Consider the following 19611-nt stretch of genomic DNA (forward strand, 5'->3'; position numbering starts at 1 on the left):
TCAAAATATGTAAGTTATTCAGAAAATACAAAAGCCTTTCAGAACAACATATGAAGATACAGAGTCTAAATAAATGACAGGTTTTTTTTTCAAAGTTTTAACATTTCATACCTAAAACCTACTGTCAACAGGCTACAATGTTTCTTTTTGCAAAAGATCACAAAAATAATTCTGAAGAAATCAATACCAAGAAATGTTCATGGTCAGTGGAAACAAGAGAAAAGGATGAGAAATTTATTCTAGTATAGTAAATTTAGGTCCTCTTACTACCAACTCTCTCTTAATCAAACCTCAAAGCATTTTATCCTGCATCAATGCAACTTTTGATCCAAAAGGACTTCTAATAGACCAGAGAAAAAGTCCATTAAATTTCAACTCACTATAATAATATCTTTTGGTATTGGGGTCCTTTGCAGAGTAGGCGGTGGGAATCATGGTTTTACATTTTTTAGGGCTTTCTGAGTACTTTCAAGAAGCTGGTTAAGTTAATTTATATTAAGTTACATGCGCTGGTTTAAATTTCTAACTAATATGCTGCACTGGGGTAGAAATATTATATATTTGTAATTAAAACATACATTCTTTAGACTAAACAATTATACTATATTTAAAGAATAGGAAATCAAAGTTACAAGTTCAGCTTCATATATTATAGTCAGTCCCTTCAGGCACTAATGAGCTACACTCCCTCTGCCTTTTTTTAAACTCCCCACTTTTAAAAGGTTAAGTCATGCCAACATTATATTTTAGATCATTCTTTCATGGAGTATAGTTGAGTCCACACAATTAAATAATCTTTTTTTTTTTTTTTTTTTTGTTGTTGAGATAGAGTCTCGCTCTTTCGCCCAGGTGGGACTGCAGTGGTGCTACCTTGGCTCACTGCAAGCTCCGCCTCCTGGGTTCACGCCATTCTCCTGCCTCTGCCTCCCGAGTAGCTGGGACTACAGGCGCTCGCCACTGCACCCGTCTGATTTTTTTTGTATTTTTAGTACAGACGGGGTTTCACCATGTTAGCCAGGATGGTCTCCATCTCCTGACCTCGTGATCCACCCGCCTCAGCCTCCCAAAGTGCTGGGATTACAGGCGTGAGCCACTGCGCCTGGCCAATTAAATAATCTTAAGAACATAAAGCTGTCCTTTAATTTTTCCCTAGTAAATAGAAATGCCCAAAAGCATATAGCTAACAATAAGCTGAAGGTGGAAAATTAAAAATTAAAAATATTTTTTTCCACATTGTATTTAACAGTAGGAGGATTCACATGTAAGAACAGAATTTTTTACTTAGTTTTCTTTCACAAGGAAGTTACCATCACGTCTTTATTCTGTATCATTTGAATTTTCACAAGCTAAACAGAGAAAAGGGAGTATTAACTTCATGCATTTTGTAATTATACATAGGATCTACAGCTTACGCTATATACCAAAGGTACATAATCCAAAGAACAGTAAAAAGAAAAGTAAAATATCTAAACATTTCAAATATTTAAGGAAGTAGGCATACATACTGAAAATCTGAAAAGGTTTTACAAATTTTAGCCCAATACAAAATTACTAATTATGTGAAGGTTTATTAAGCCTCTAGGTAATACATACGGCTATGCTCTATTCTAGATAAATTTGATACACTTGATACTACAAAGGTCAACCAAAGACACGTATTATTCTTCAAAGAAAATTCTATAATAGCAGCCTGAAAGTAATAGCTAGACTTACAGCAAAAGGACCTAATTCACATTTAGGAAAATATGACAATTTTTATTATTTTTTTCTGAGATGGAGTCTCGCTCTGTCACCCAGGCAGGAGTGCAGTGGCACAATCTTGGCTCTGCAACTTTAGCCTCCCGGGTTCAAGTGATTCTCCCGCCTCAGCCTCCTGAGTAGCTGTGATTACAGGCACGCACCACCACACTCGGCTAATTTTTTTATGTTTTTGGTAGAGAAAGATGGGGTTTCACCGTGTTGGCCAGGCTGGTCTCGAACTCCTGACCTGAAGTGATCTACCCACCTCAGCCTCCCCAAGTGCTGGGATTACAGGCATGAGCCACTGTGCCCAGCTGAATAAGCTACCCTTTTTTTTAGCAGTAAGATTTATTTCCTTTCAAATTACAAACAATATCTTCTCTCATAATAGAAAAAGCTTTTTAACTTCTCTATGGAAAGAAAAGCAAAAAAAAAAAAAATCACAAGAGCTTTCACAGAAGAGTTTAGCATTATGCATATCTACCTGTGAAAAACAGAGTTAGAAATTCAAAAAAAATTAACCCAACAACAAAGTAGCTTCCTACGTAAACTACCCCAGAAACATGAGTGAATATACAGAAAACAATCTACAAATGTTGCCAAATGTTTTCATAAAGGTTTTACGGATATTAAAAAATTTGTATAGTCAGTTATGACATAAAAACAATGACAAAACTATTAAGTGAAGATCAAATCACTTACATTGCCTTTGTTGAGGATTTTTTTTAATTCACTTTACATAATAAGTACAGGCTGAACATTCCTAATCTGAAAATCTGAAATCCAAAATGCTCCAAAATCCAAAACTTTTTGAGCACCAACATATCACAAGTAGAAAATTAATCGTTTTTTCTTCTTTCCAACTTTTATTTTAGGTTCAAGGAGTACATGTGTGGGTTTGTCAAATGGATAAATTGCATGTGACAGGTGTTTCATGTGCAGATAATTTTGTCACCCAGCTAATCAGCATAATACCCAGTGGGTAATTTTTCAATCCTCATCTACCTCCCACACTCAAACAGGCCCTTGTGTCTCTTGCTCCCTTCTTTGTGTCCACACATATTCAATGTTTAGCTCCCACTTTGAAGTAAGAACATGCAGTATTTGTTTTTTCTGTTCTTGCGGGAGTTTGCAACTTTGTGAGTTTGAAAAATCAGACCTTGGTAATGACCTTGAGCAGTAGGATATAAAGAACTCCCACATGCTTAGTGTTGCAATAATGGAACACTAGGCATAAAGGGGTTAATTTCATTATGACAATGGTCTCTCAATCTGTCCATGTTGCTACAAAGGACATGATTTCATTCTTTTTGTTTTTTTATTATACTTTAAGTTTTAGGGCACATGTGCACAACATGCAGGTTAGTTACATATGTATACATGTGCCATGTTGGTGCGCTGCACCCATTAACTCATCATTTACATTAGGTATATCTCCTAATGCTATCCCTCCCCTCTCCCCCCACCCCATGACAGTCCCCGGTGTGTGATGTTCCCCTTCCTGTGTCCATCTGTTCTCATTGTTCAATTCCCACCTATGAGTGAGAACATGCAGTGTTTGGTTTTTTGTCCTTGTGATAGTTTGCTCAGAATGATGGTTTCCAGCTTCATCCATGTCCCTACAAAGGACATGAACTCATCATTTTTTATGGCTGCATAGTATTCCATGGTGTATATGTGCCACATTTTCTTAATTCAGTCTATCATTGTTGGACATTTGGCTTGGTTCCAAGTCTTTGCTATTGTGAATAGTGCCGCAATAAACATACGTGTGCATGTGTCTTTATAGCAGCATGATTTATAATCCTTTGGTGTATACCCAGTAATGGGATTGCTGGGTCAAATGGTATTTCTAGTTCTAGATCCCTGAGGAATCGCCACACTGACTTCCACAATGGTTGAACTAGTTTACAGTCCCACCAACAGAAAGAGACTACCATCAGAGTGAACAGGCAACCTACAGAATGGGAGAAAATGTTTGCAACCTACTCATCTGACAAAGGGCTAATATCCAGAATCTACAATGAACTCAAACAAATTTACAAGAAAAAAAAAACAACCCCATCAAAAAGTAGGCAAAGGATATGAACAGACACTTCTCAAAAGAAGACATTTATGTAGCCAAAAGACACATGAAAAAATGCTCATCATCACTGGCCATCAGAGCAATGCAAATCGAAACCACAATGAGATACCATCTCACACCAGTTAGAATGGCCATCATTAAAAAGTCAGGAAACAACAGGTGCTGGAGAGGATGTGGAGAAATAGGAACACTTTCACACTGCTGATTTCATTCTTTTTAATTGCTGTGTAGTATTCCCTGGTGTTTATGTGCCACATTTTCTTTATCCAGTCCCACACTGATGGGCATCTAGGTTGATTCCATGTCTTTGCTATTGTGAATATTGCTGCAATGAACAGACATATGCGTGTGTCTTTATGGCAGAATGATTTATATTCCTTTGGTTATATACCCAATAATGGGATTGCTGGGGAAAATGATAATTCTGTTTTAAGTTCTTTGAGGAGTGACCACACGTCTTTCCACAATGGCTGAACTAATTTACACTCCAACCAGCAGGGAATAAGGGTTCCCTTTTCTCTACAACCTCACCAGCATGTTGTTTTTTGATGTTTTGGTAATAGCCATTCCAACTGGTGAGAGATGGTATCTTACTGTGGTTTTGATTTGCATTTCTCTAACAAATAGTGATATGGAGCATTTGGCCAAGTGTATGTCTACTTTTGAGAAGTGTCTGTTTATGTCCTTTGGATAACTGGCTATCCATATGCAGAAGATTGAAACTAGACCCCTACCTTTCACCATATACAAAAATCAACTCGAGATGGACTGAAGACTTAAATATAAAACCTAAAACTACAAAAATCCTAGAATAAAACCTAGGAAATACCATTCTGGACACTGGCCTTGGCAAAGACTTCATGACAGACTCCAAAGGCAACTGCAAAAACAAAAAAAGTTGACAAGCAGTACCTAATTAAAGAGCTTCTGTACAGCAAAAGAAACTAACAACAGAGTAAACAACCTACAGAATGGGAGAAAATATCTGCAAAATATGCATCTGTCTATTCAGTATATTGGCTGTGGGTTTGTCATAGATAGCTCTTATTATTTTGAGATACGTCCCATCAATACCTAATTTATTGAGAGTTTTTAGCATGAAGAGCTGTTGAATTTTGTCAAAGGCCTTTTCTGCATCTATTGAGATAATCACGTGGTTTTTGTCTTTGATTCTGTTTATTTGGTGGATTAAGTTTATTGATTTGCATATGTTGAACCAGCCTTGCATCCCAGGGATAAAGCCCACTTGATCATAGTGGATAAGCTTTTTGATGTGTTGCTAGATTTGGTTGCCAGTATTTTATTGAGGATTTTTGCATCAATGTTCATCAAGGATAGTGGTCTAAAATTCTCTTTTTTTGTTGTGTCTCTTCCAGGCTTTGGTATCAGGATGATGCTGGCCTCATAAAGTGAGTTAGGGAGGATTCCCTCCTTTTCTATTGATTGGAATAGTTTCAGAAGGAATGGTACCAGCTCCTCCTTGTACCTCTGGTAGAATTCGGCTGTGAATCCATCTGGTCCTGGACTTTTTTTGGTTGGTAAGCTATTAATTATTGCCTCAATTTCAGAGCCTGTCATTGGTCTATTCAGAGATTCAACTTCTTCCTGGTTTAGTCTTGGGAGAGTGTATGTGTCGAGGAATTTATCCATTTCTTCTAGATTTTCTAGTTTATTTGCATAGAGGTGTTTATAGTATTCTCTGATGGCTCTCTCACCACTCCTATTCAACATAGTGTTGGAAGTTCTGGCCAGGGCAATTAGGCAGGAGAAGGAAATAAAGGGCATTCAATTAGGAAAAGAGGAAGTCAAATTGTCCCTGTTTGCAGATGACATGACTGTATATCTAGAAAACCTCATCATCTCAGCCCAAAATCTCCTTAAGCTGATAAGCAACTTCAGCAAAGTCTCAGGATACAAATCAATGTGCAAAAATCACAAGCATTCTTATACACCAATAACAGACAAACAGAGACCCAAATCATGAATTAACTCCCATTCACAATTGCTTCAAAGAGAATAAAATACCTAGGAATCCAACTTAACAAGGGATATGAAGGACCTCTTCAAGGAAAACTACAAACCACTGCTCAATGAAATAAAAGAGGATACAAACAAATGGAAGAACATTCCATGCTCATGGGTAGGAAGAATCAATATCGTGAAAATGGCCATATTGCCCAAGGTAATTTATAGATTCAATGCCATCCCCATCAAGCTACCAATGACTTTCTTCACAGAATTGGAAAAAACTACTTTAAAGTTCATATGGAACCAAGAAAGAGCCTGCATTGCCAAGTCAATCCTAAGTCAAAAGAACAAAGCTGGAGGCATCATGCCACCTGACTTCAAAACTATACTAGAAGGCTACAGTAACCAAAACAGCATGGTGCTGGTACCAAAACAGAGATATAGACCAATGGAACAGAACAGAGCCCTCAGAAATAATGCCGCATATCTACAACTATCTGATCTTTGACAAACCTGACAAAAACAAGCAATGAGGAAAGGATTCCCTGTTTAATAAATGGTGCTGGGAAAACTGGCTAGCCATATGTAGAAAGTTGAAACTGGATCCCTTCCTTACACCTTATACAAAAATTAATTCAAGATGGATTAAAGACTTACATGTTAGACCTAAAACCATAAAAACCCTAGAAGAAAACCTAGGCTATACCATTCAGGGCATAGGCATGGGCAAGGACTTCATGTCTAAAACACCAAAAGCAATGGCAACAAAAGCCAAAATTGACAAATGGGATCTCATTAAACTAAAGAGCTTCTGCACAGCAAAAGAAACCACCATCAGAGTGAACAGGCAGCCTCCAGAATGGGAGAAAATGTTTGCAATCTACTCATCTGACAAAGGGCTAATATTCAGAATCTACAATGAACTCAAATTTACAAGAAAAAAATGAACAACCCCATTAAAAAGTGGGTGAAGGATATGAACAGGCACTTCTCAAAAGAAGACATTTATGGAGCCAAAAAACACATGAAAAAATGCTCATTATCACTGGCCATCAGAGAAATACAAATCAAAACCACAGTGAGTTAGAATGGCCATCATTAAAAAGTCAGGAAACAACAGGTGCTGGAGAGGATGTGGAGGAATAGGAACACTTTTACACTGTTGGTGCGACTGTAAACTAGTTCAACCACTGTGGAAGTCAGTGTGGTGATTCCTCAGGGATCTAGAACTAGAAATACCATTTGACCCAGCCATCCCATTACTGGGTATATACTCAAAGGATTATAAATCATGCTGCTATAAAGACACATGCACACGTATGTTTACTGCAGCACTATTCACAATAGCAAAGACTTGGAACCAAGCCAAATGTCCAACAATGATAGACTGGATTAAGAAAATGTGGCACATATACACCATGGAATACTATGCAGCCATAAAAAATGATGAGTTCATGCCCTTTGTAGGGACATGGATGAAGCTAGAAACCATCATTCTCAGCAAACTATCACAAGGACAAAAAACAAAAGACCGCATGTTCTCACTCATAGGTGGGAATCGAGCAATGAGAACACATGGACACAGGAAGGGGAACATCACACACCGGGGACTGTTGTGGGGTGGGGGTAGAGGGGAGGGATAGCATTAGGAGATATACCTAATGCTAAATGATGAGTTAATGGGTGCAGCACAGCAACATGGCACATGTATACATATGTAACAAACCTGCACGTCATGCGCATGTACCCTAAAACTTAAAGTATAATAATAATAAAAAAATGCATCTGATAAAGGTCTCATATCTAGAATGTATAACTCACATCAACAAGCACCTTTGCTTTCTGGTGGTTCAATGTACACAAACTTTGTTTCATGCCCCCACATCATTTAAATTATCGTAGTTTCCTACAATAATTCAGGCTATGTGTATAAGATGTAAATGAAACAAAAATGAATTTTGTGTTTAGGCTTAGGTCCCATCCCCAAGATTTCTCATTATGTCTATGCAAACATCCCCCTAAAAAATCTAAAATCTGAAAAAATATCAAAAATCTAAAATGCTTCTGGTCCCAAGCATTTTAGATAAGGGATACTCAATTTCTAATAACTTGTCTAAATTCTGAAAGCTATATTAATGGTAATAAGGAAAATTATGTTTGATAGTATAGTAATGGGCATCTGTTATACAGTATAGGATATTTTATTACCTTGTTTAAGCTATTAACCCTTTTTAATAAACCTTGATTCATTTTTTTTTAAGTGGAAGCATTTGTCCATCAGAAAGGCGATGAAAAAATTTAAGTTAATTCGTTCCTCCTTGTATAAAAAAATGAAATGTTTATATGTGATACTGAAATCTCCTAGTAATTTCAAAAGTATAAGCTCTTATTAATTTATATGTAATAATTGTACATATTTATGGCATACAGAGTGGTATTTTGATACAGGTATACAATGTGTAATGATCAATTCAGAGAAATTAGCATATCCATCACAAGCATTTATCATTTGTGTTGTGAACATTTAGAGTCCTCTCTGCTAGCTGTTTGAAAATACATGATCAATTATTGTTAACTATAGTCATCCTACAGTACTACAGAACATGAGAACTTATTCCTCCTATGTAGACCTAGTTGTAATTTTATATCCATTAATCATCCTCTCCCTGTAAGCTCTTTATTTTAAATAACATTTTATATTTGAGATATTCTCATGATCATGAATAAAAAACTTAAATATATCATTGCTTTTAATAATTCATATCACAGAGCCAAAATAACTTTAAAATAAAATACAGATTCTCAAAAGTATCATTAATAGTAAAGAATTCTCTACACATATTGGCCAGGCACAGTGGCTCACGCCTGTAATCCCAGCACTTTGGGAGGCCGAGGCGGGCGGATCCCGAAGTCAGGAGATTGAGACCACCCTGGCTAGCATAATGAAATCCTGTCTCTACTAAAAATACAAAAAATTAGCCAGGCATGGTGGCGGACGCCTGTGATCCCAGCTGCTCAGGAGGCTGAGGCAGAAGAATGGTGTGAGAACCTCCGCCTCCTGGGTTCAAGCAATTCTCCTGCCTCAGCCTCCCAAGTAGCTGAGATCACAGGCATGCACCACCACACCAGGCAAATTTTGTATTTTTAGTAGAGATGGGGTTTTTCCATGTTGGTCAGGCTGGTCTCAAACTCTCGACCTCAGGTGATCCACCTGCCTCGGCCTCCCAAAGTGCTGAGATTAGAGGTATGAGTCACTGCGCCTGGCCTAAATTATAATTCTTAGGCATATTGACAGCTGTCAGGAGCAAGTTGCTGAAACTGTAATTCTAAGCCTGGTAAACTGTGGGATTTTCAAAGCTAGGCCTGAAGGAAGCCGGCATCTCAGTCAAACTGGTAGTCAGGTGTTTTTTTTCCTTTCCTCCTAAATCAAGAACCACCATTCTTTGTTAAGGAGATTTTGGAGAATTGCCTTAAGCAATTATTCTATTTACAAGGAATTATTCTACTAACAAGTTATTATTTAGTAACGACAAATAAGAGGAAAAGTATCCTCTCTCTTTTTAATCAACTAGTACCAAAGAAAAAAATCTGACCTAACTAATCAAAATCAAAGGAGAAAAAGTACAAACTTCCCATTCTACCCAATTCCTATAACAACCTCAAAATTATCACCATTTTAAATTACTTTAAAATGCTAGATATCAAATGCGAGCAAGCAAAACAATCATCTAAAGAGGTTGTTAGAATATTGCTGGGCCCCACTCCTGCAGAGATTCTGCTCCAGTGGATCTGATCAGATAATGTGCATTTCTAATGAGGTCCCAGGTGATGCTGCTGCTGCTGCTCTAAGGACCACACTTTGCATAGTACTGCTTTAGACGATCATATTCCCATATTATGGATGCAGCACAATTGAGCCACTTTTCTGCTGTTGGACACTGGTTTCCAAATATATGTTCCTATAGTGTTTGAATGAACACCTTTGTACATTATCAGAAATAACCTACAAACTTAAGGTTCTTGATACATATTGCCAATTGAATTTCTAAAAAATGCTACTAATTTGGACTCCACTCTTAGCAGGGTATATGAGTGCCAGCCTTACCAACTCTGACTCACTCAGGGTATTATCATTTATTATTATTGTTATCAATTTAAAAGGGGAAAAACTCTCATTTTAGTTTGCATTTCCTTGATAATGAAAATAAACCTTTTTTAACTTATTTATTAACAGATTAGACTTATTTGAAAGATTTGTTTATATTGTTTGCCTTTTCTATTGGTGAGTTGGTGTCTAAATTGCTTATCAAAGCATTCTCTATCATTTTTTCTGTATAATTTTCTCATTTTCCACTTAAATTTATTATTGCTTATGTTATTTGACATAAGAGTTTGAAAATTGGGAGTAAGTTTTAATCTACTGGTCTCTTTATTGGTACCTTCCATTGCTATTATGCTTAGAAAGTCATTTCTCACCAAAATAAAAATGTACAAATGCTGCTTTTGACTTATTGTTTTTAACATTTGTTACTCTATCTTAATTTACTTTAGTATAAAGATGAGGAACACATAATGCCATCATATTCTAGGGTTCAAGTTACATATAAGAGAGTCTATTTCTAGGCTGTCTACTCTGTTTGATTTAAATGTCTAGCAAATATTACATCAGTATGACACTGTTTCAAATACCACAGCTGGATCAATATATTTTAACATCAGGTAGAACAAGCCCCACAACATTATTCTTGATGGACAAACTCTAATCTAATTTTCACAGAGCTGTAAGAGAGGTCTGTGCCTATATCACAAGTTTACTATGAGGAATTAACTGAAAGCACCTACATAAAGACACCTGGAAACTATAAAGCACTTCCTGGAAACTATAAAGAACTGTATAACTATAAGGTAGTGCTTATATGTGACTATAACATTATTGATGGCTTCTTCAAATAATAAATTCTCCAGCAGAGGTAAAAGTAAAATCAATAAAACGGAACCTTACTAGTTACAAATGAATACTTTTATGTCACATAAAATATCGAATGGACTCAACAATGTTATAAACATTCCTTAATTACAAAATATTCCTTCTACCTCATTTGAGAGTAAAAGGAAAAACAAGTGGGTGTGTGTTTGTTAATCAAACAATGAAGAAAGTGGTGGTAAAATGTTCCTTCAATTCAAGCAATATTTTAGTTTCTTGGAGCTGTGTAAAGGTTCATAAAGCTAGTTTCATGAATAGAGTCAATTTAATTGCTTTTCTTAACTGCTTTAATTAAAATTTACAGAACAAAGATATTGACAGAATAAGAATATAAACCTAAGGACCATTTTCCCCAAAAATGCACATATTGAATACATTGCCTGTCCTGACACAGGAAGAATTCAAGCAACAGAAAACATTACCATGCAGGGCAAAAATAAATCTTTTACTAAGACAAATTTAGCAGGCCCTAGATTACATGTATGCTTCTCTGCACCATGATTGATTACTTGTGTGGTACAGAGAATCATACAACTTTTTACTCAGTAGTAGGGACACTACAGAATATCTTTTGCAATCCCACCAATTACTAGGATTAAAACTAAAGCTCAAAAGCTAGATCCAAAAAGCTCAATTTTTTTGGTTCAATTAAATTTTAAACTTACTTTAGCAAATTAGTGGTTTCTTGTTCACTGTCTTGTGTTGTATCCAAAGAAAAAGCATCTGAGAGTTCCAATGAGTTGGAGTCTTGTCCTTCTGTTGGATGTGTCTGGGTTCTTAGGGAGCCACTAAAAATCTCTCTCTCCCTTTTGATCCCGTCTTCATGATGGTCACTGGGATTTTGTAAATCTTTCTCGGTTTTATCCTGGTCATCTTTGAAAGAAGACTGCTTAGCTTCACCTAGAGATGATTTTCCCGAGATATTGAATAAGTTACCAAGAAACTGAAAAAAGCTTTCTTTTGGCTGTCTGTCACTTTCTCCTATTTTGGTATCTGAAGTGGAACTGGAAAGATCATATGCCTTTTTGGGATCTTCCTGCACTGGAAGAGTGACTGGCTTCTCAGCATGGTTCCTTTTGTCCTCACTTTGGCGAATCTTTGAAAACAAAATAGACAATAATAAGCATCATTATTTAAATAATGAAACAGACTGATAAGCTATTATAAAAAAGACTCTGTGTAGACACCAGGGATACATTTGTGAATAAGACTAATGGCTTCTGTTCCTTTGGGCAGTTCACAATCTACTGAAGAGCACGGTAAGCATGACCTTTAAAAAGCTATATGGTAAATGTCATGAGGGGAGAAGTACTGCACACATGGGAACCCAGAGCACGAGCAACTAGTCCAGACTTGGTAGAAGTGAGAGCACAGAAGGTAACTTGGGGGATGCTTCCTAGAGGAAGTACACTCTTTGAAGGGGACAGAAAAAGTGACTATGTGATGCTCATGCATGTGTGTGTGTGTTTAGTGAGGTGTCAGCTCCTAAGGGAGTTTAATATGACTGGAGGTTAGGGTACGAAAATGACAAGAGTGAGAGGCAAATATGGAGAGAGACGTAAAGAGAGCACAGTAAACTTTACGTGTATCTAAATTTAGCCTTTATTATTACAGAGATAAGGGAGAGTATTGGAGAGTATTTCAAATTCTTGGCACTTGAGATAATAACACCTCAACAGACCTCATTATTTCAGCATTGTGTTACCCCATAAAGCTGGCACAATATGAAGCATTATTCAAGAAGATGAGGAAAAGACAGTAAATGGTACTTCAGTTCAGAGAAAGAGCCCACTTGTGACCCCTTCCTGGTAAAATGGGAAGTCCTGATACATAATGTTAATTCAAACCATGGATAGCATTGGGCATTCTTGAAGACAAACACTTGCAGAAGTCCATTTTGCCTGCTCATAGTTAAGTTACTGGTAAAGCAAACTCACATTAATGCATACTATGTGTGAGGAAAAACTGAGCTGCTATATCAAAAAGTATGTTGGCATTCCACTTCATGCTATTTCCAGATTCTAAAAAGCTTTAGGCCCATGAGCCAACTCACCCTGCCTTCCAAACATGCTCATTCACATAATTGTAAAAAGAATGCCCATCATACAGTCTCTGTCACCTGTTATGCTCACTAGCCCGTATAAAAGGAAAGCTCGAGTGTGAGTCAGAAAACGATCAGGACACGAAGGCAAAACCAACTTAGGGCACTTTAGGTTCACACGACAATGTTTTCTAAGAATCTGATCTTCAAGAAGGCAAGAACATCATAATTATAATGTCATTTTTTCACCTTATTCCATGTTTTGATCTAAGTTCAAATTAGTATAAAGGAGTATTTCACTAACCTCTAAAAAAGATTTAGCATATGAAAGGTTGAGAAAATGTTTAGAACCTATTAACTCAGCAAACTGATTGCAAGCAAACAATATTTTTAAATTTGTTCCCACAGGTGTCAAAGGGGATTTCTGAGTAAGCACATGGCAATTTTTGATGTGTTAGGATTTAATACGTCTTGTGAGCCTCTACATTTAGAATGTCAACAGCCTTCTAGAGATACTACACATCTCACCTTTCACCAGTTTCAACTACAATTTCATTCCACTTGTCTCCACCTCACCCGTCCAACCTTCTGCTCATTCTGAGAGCTGGCACTGTAAGTCACCTGCGCCTTCTCCTCATATAAACAGCATAAACAACCTCTCAGTTTGGCAGTAGAAGATATGCTAATTGACATTTTGAAATGGTCATTTATATGAAAGATAGACATTTCTTGTTAACAATTTGGTTTATTGTAATTTTTAGCCACAATATTTCTCCCCAGGTCAAAAAGAACACTGGAACATGAAAAGAACAGTAATTAATTCTTTTCTATAAGTAGTATGAAGTGGCTGCTCATCCTATGTCGCCACTTGAAGAAAGCGAACTATAGGCTGCTCATTAAAATATCATAAATATCCTTAAAATGCTTTAGAAATTTGCAAAAGAGTCTTATATAATCTGGGCAATGATTTAAAAGAAGAAAAATGAACAAGATGAACACTTTTAACATCATTAAAATCTCAAAACAGTAATTTTTGTCAAAATTGTATTTATCTCCCTATTATTTTTACTTGCTCATTCCTTTCAAGGCGTTAACAGGTTGCTTTCCAAATGAGGAAGATATATTTTGTGAAACTAATGAAAGACTTTACATTTAACCTTTTTAAAGTAGTAAATAATTTTTTTAAAAAATCACTTGTTTCTCCTTCCCCTTAACTGTCTGCTTCTTTGTTATTCCAGAATCCCTATAAGTTTACTAAAGAGTATTTTTAGTTCCCTTAAATGTTTTAGTTGCTTAATTTTTCCCTCATAATCTTACGAGAAATGCGTATTCGTAATTAAAACACCTTCAACAACAAAAAGTTTCTGAATTTAGAAACAAAAATCTAGCAGGAAAAATACACTGCTATTCAAAGTAAACACCTGCAATAAATTATGTATTTATAGAATTAAAATTTTAAGATAGATCTAAAGCAGTTGTTCTTCACCCTCAACCTGGACAAGTTCAGCCTGCCTATAGGCCCTCATTATGCGGGCCCTACATCTGTCTTCCAGCAGGACTGTCTACCATTGTAGCAATGAATGAGTAGAATGAAAGCACTCAGGACTCAGGCAAACATTAACAAAATGTTCATTCTAGTTGCTCTCCAAGATTTTGGTATTATGTGTATACTATATGAATGTTACTGATGAAGGCATATGTATCTTTGGAATTTTCAATGTTTATCCCTCATGTTCAATATGTTGTAATGCAGTACTCTTAGTCCAGATGCATTTCTCTATCTACTCTCTTTGGTATGTTGGGGCCCAACACAACAAAATACAGGAAAGCATTATGTATACTGATTAATAAGATTTAGCTGAGGTATTCAAGGAGCTTACAAGCTAGGAACATACTCATCGTTGCATTAATATCACTGTAGGGGGCTTACAAGAGATATGTACACAATGGAAGACATAATTAATGAGGGGGGATGTACAGAAATCTTCTTTGCATAGAAGATAACATTTGAGCTTAATTTGAAGAGTGTTAAGAGTATTCTAGACACAAGCCATAGTATGCACAAAGACACAGAAGTTTGAAATATGTTTACCATGGCAGGGATATGGCTGATGAAGATTGGAGCACAGAAGATAAAGAGTTTGATAAGATGACCAGTTAGAAGTGGTGGGTGAGGAATAATATAGTCACAGATAACTGAGTTCTCTAAATTAGACAACAATTTGAGTAGGTAAGCCAAAAAAATGGACGTGGAAAATAGAAAAGGAGGTGAGAATTAGGGCTCTGGGTAGGAGGCAGGTAGGGCAACCAAACTATTTAGTTGTCAAATGTGAAATTTTTGGTCCCTTGTGATACACAAGTTGAGATGTCTGATAAACAGAGGCACAATTTAAGAATGTAGTTTGGCAATATACAATGTGCTCAGGAAAAAAAGAGGAAACAACAAAAGATCCCTATGGGAAAAAAAGATTAAGAGGCAAAAACAATGAAAAGAAGAAACCAGTGAAAGAGATAGAGGAGGTCAAAACCAGACCAAGTTAGTCTCTACAGAATACCAGAGATCTCCAAAGAAACAAAGAACACTTCAAAAGGCAGACAGGAGTCAAGAATGTCAAATGCCACTGTGAGCTCAAGAAAGATGAGGACTATCTTCCTCATTGGTCTTCAGAAACATCAGGCACACACCCACCTTAGGAATTTTGCCTTTACTCTTCTCTCTACTTAGAATGTTCATCCCCCAGATACCTATATGACTCACTCTCTCTCACCTCCTTCAGACCTTTACTTGAAAACCATATCGCCAATGAAAATTCTCTCAGCATGATCTAAAATAGCAGACCCCTCCACTGTAAAACTACCTATCCTCCTTCTGTTTTATTTTTCTTCTTGTACTTACTATTATAGTAAATACACACACAACACACACCTACAACATTTAACATGTATTTCCTCCTTTAGGATGTAACATCCACAAGGCCAACGATGTTTGTCTATTTTATTCACTGCAGTATCTCTACCACCTTGAAACATGCCTGATAATAAGAGGTGCTCAAATGTTTGTTAGAGTAATAAATGAAGAAATGGAAAAGCCTTAAGAATGCAGGAGAAATAGTCGTAACAGTTCAAGAATTCATGTGTTCAGTCCAAAACCTGAGGTGCTAAACAGTGAGTAGCTAACAAGGAAATAGGAATAGTCATAAGTAGACGGGAAACCTTTTCAGAGATTTTTAACTAGAAGGAAGGAAAGACAAAATACATTTTAAGTTCCAGGACAGAACTTACTGTTTTGTGAATCAGCTCTACACTTGTTGGAAAGGGAGTGACTATGGTATAAAGAGATGGATGACAGGTTCCAGACGGAAAGGAAGGAGGTGATGATATGAAGAGAACAATATAATTTCTAATACTTATAATAAAGACAAAGTATTTGCATTGGAGGGAAGGACATTTTCTCTGCCAAGTAAAGTGGCAAGGAGAGTGGCTAAAGCCTTATAAATTCCATAAGTGAAAAGACAATACGGTCCAACAAACGGCTCTGACCTCAGTAAAGTGAAAGGAGAGAAAAGCTGAAGGAGAGACAAAAAGGTGAAACTAGGATTTGGGCTCTCAAAATTTAGAGAATTTGAAACAATGTTTCTGGAGAATGCAGCCCCAAATGAACAGGCTAAAACTAGGTAAACAAAAAAGCAGTTAGGTTCAATGTAAACTTTAAAGTATTGATTCATTCAATAAATAATCAACAAGATACTACTCTAGGCATTTAGATGCAATAGTGAAAAATGTACCAAAATCCTGGCTTTCATGGTACCTACATTCTAGTGATGTCTGAACTTTTTTGTAGGTCTAATTAGCATTATTTTGTCACCTCCTTAAGCAGCCTGTAGCATGTGGTGGGTGCTGTGGCACCTGGTATAGTAAACAAGATCAACATGTAGATAATGTTGCCCCGCCCCCTTGAGCAGTGAAACTGCTAAGCATCACATGTGCACCCTCACCACAGGGCCCAAAAACAGGCTGCCAGGAGCCCGACACTACCAGTGACTGTGCCCCTTTCATCAGTGGAGCTGAATGGCATACACACACCACTCAGAAACTGGGAACAGGACTGTTAGGTGACTACTGTCACCCAGCAAAACCAAAGCCATATCACTGCTTCCACAGACCCACATAATCTAGGCCACTGAAGCACTCACAGATGTTGATGACAGCCAAAAAAAAATCACATTGTGACTACACTACTGTGCCTACCTAGAACCAAATCCAAAGCCAGACACCATGTATCACATCTGTAAGAAAAAAATCCCCACAAAAGCTACTCCATAAAATTGAAGGAAGTACTTATTCCACCAGATGCATAAGTAACAATGTAGGAACACAAGAAACATGAAAAAGCAAGAAATGTAACACAAAGAAATACAATAATTCTCCAGTAACAGACAACCAAGAAAAGAAAATCTATGAAATGCCTAAAAAGGAATTCACAATAATGATCTTACGTAAATTCAGCAAGATACAAAAAAATACAGATAGACAATTCAATAAAATCAGAAAAACTATTTATGATATGAATGATAAAGTCAACAAGATAGGTGTCATAAAAAAAAAGAAATATTGAAGCTGAAAAAATTCAGTGAATAAACTATACAATGGAAAGTATCAGTAATAGATTAGATGAAGCAGAAAAAACTTCTGAACTTGAAGAAAGGCTTTTTTAAATGATCCAATCAGAAAATAAAAAGGAATAAGGAAAGCGCAGGAGGAAAAGAGATGGGAAAAGGCACAGAAAACCTATTTAATGAAATAATAGCTAAAAACTTTCTAAGTCTTGGAAGAATATAGACATCTAGATCCAGGAAGCTCAAAAGTCCCCAAATAGATTCAACCTCAAAAGGTCCTTTCTGAGGCACATATAGTCATACAAAAGTCAACAAATTTTCTAAAAACAAATATTTCTAAAAATAGAGAAAAATGTCAAGTCTCATACAAGGGAATCTCCATCAGAATAACAGCATATATCTTAGCAGAAACCTTACTGGCAAGAAAAGAATAGAATGATATATTCAAGTTGCTGAAAGAAAAAAAAACAACTCAACTAAAAACATACCCAGCAAAGCTATCCCTCAGAAATGAAGGAAAAATAAATTCCCTTCCAGACAAACAAAAACTGAGAAAATTCATCACCACTAGATAGACTTTAAAGAAATGCTTAAGGGTGTCCCACATTTGGAAGCAAAACATTATCTACTATCATAAAACTACAGAAGTATAAAGCTCACTGATAGAGAAGATACATAACTGAGATAAAGTAATCAAACCTTATCATGATAGAAAACCACCAAAGATAAACCATAAGAAAGGAACAATGTATATAAAAGAAATGATCAGAAAATAATTTAAAAATGACAAGAGTAAGTCCTTATTTATCAATAATAACCATAAATATAAATGGTTAAATTCCCCAATGAAAAGATATAGATTAGCTGAATGGATAAACAAACAGGACTCAACTATATGCTACCTACAAGAAACTCACTTCACATATAGAGACACGAACAGAATGAAAGTAAATGGATGGAAAAAGATATTCCACACAAATGGAAGCCAAAAACAGACTACAAGTCAAAAACTGCAAAAAGAGACAAAGAAGGCCATTATATAAGGATAAAGGGACCCATTCAACAAGACGATGTAACAACTGTAAATATACATGCACTCAAGACAGGAACACTCAGATATACAAAGCAAATAGTATTAGATCCAATAGGATAGACCCCAATATAATAATAGCTGGGAACTTCAAAATCCCACTCTCAACTTTGGACATATCTAGACCAAAAAAAAGAAAAAAAAAAAACTTAAGGAAATCGCAGATTAAATTTCACTATAGACCTAACATTTATACAATATTTCATCTAATAGCTACAGAATACACATTTTTCTCATCAGCAAATGGAATATTCTTCAGAACACACCATATTTCAGGCCACAAATTAAGTCTCAACATATTTTTTAAAAAATCAAAATCATACAAAGTATTTTTTCTGACCACAATGGAATAAAACTAGAAATCAATAACAAAAGAAACTTTGGAAACTGTACAAACACATGGAAATTAAACAACATGCTCCTGAGTGACTGATGAAAAAAGAAGAAAATTAAAACATTTGTTTTGACAAATGAAAGTAGGAACACAACATACAAAAACCTATAGGATACAGCAAAAGCAGAAGAAGAAGGAAACTGACAGCAACAAACATCAACATAAAAAAATTATTTCAAATAAACAACCTAAAAGTACACCCGAAGAAACTAGCAAAGCAAGAATAAGCCAACCCCCAAATTAGAAGAAAACAATAATCAGAGCAGAAATAAATGACATTCAGACTAAAGTATAATACAAAAGAGCAATGAAACATAAAGTCGGTTTTTTATAAAAACAAAATTAATAAACCATTAGGTAGACTAAGAAAAAAGAAAAGACCCAAGTAAAATCAGAATTGAAAAAGGAGACATGATGACTGATACCCCCATAATACAAAGGCTCACCAGAAATTTTTATGAATAATGATACACCAACAAATAAAAAAAAAACCTAGAGGAAATGAATACATTCCTGGATGTTGCGGGAAGTCAGGGACCCCAAACGGAGGGACTGGCTGAAGCCATGGCAGAAGAACATGGATTGTGAAGATTTCATGGACATTTATTAGTTCCCCAAATTAAAACTTTTATAATTTCTTATGCCTGTCTTTATTGCAATCTCTAAACATAAATTGTAAAGATTTCATGGGC

At 36.1% G+C, this 19611-nt stretch overlaps 1 protein-coding gene across 1 annotated transcript in view; it reads right to left on the reverse strand.

Annotated features, from left to right (window-relative positions):
- Positions 1–19611, reverse strand: part of CRYBG3 (crystallin beta-gamma domain containing 3) — a 138739-nt gene that overhangs the window by 82154 nt on the left and 36974 nt on the right. Inside the window, exon 3 of the mRNA XM_032150341.3 lies at positions 11444–11874. Coding sequence (XP_032006232.1) covers positions 11444–11874 — 431 coding nt within the window. The remainder of the gene's footprint in view (positions 1–11443; positions 11875–19611) is intronic.

Source organism: Hylobates moloch, unplaced genomic scaffold (genome assembly GCF_009828535.3).
Source record: "Hylobates moloch isolate HMO894 unplaced genomic scaffold, HMol_V3 SCAFFOLD_4, whole genome shotgun sequence".
NCBI classification, from domain to species: domain Eukaryota; kingdom Metazoa; phylum Chordata; class Mammalia; order Primates; family Hylobatidae; genus Hylobates; species Hylobates moloch.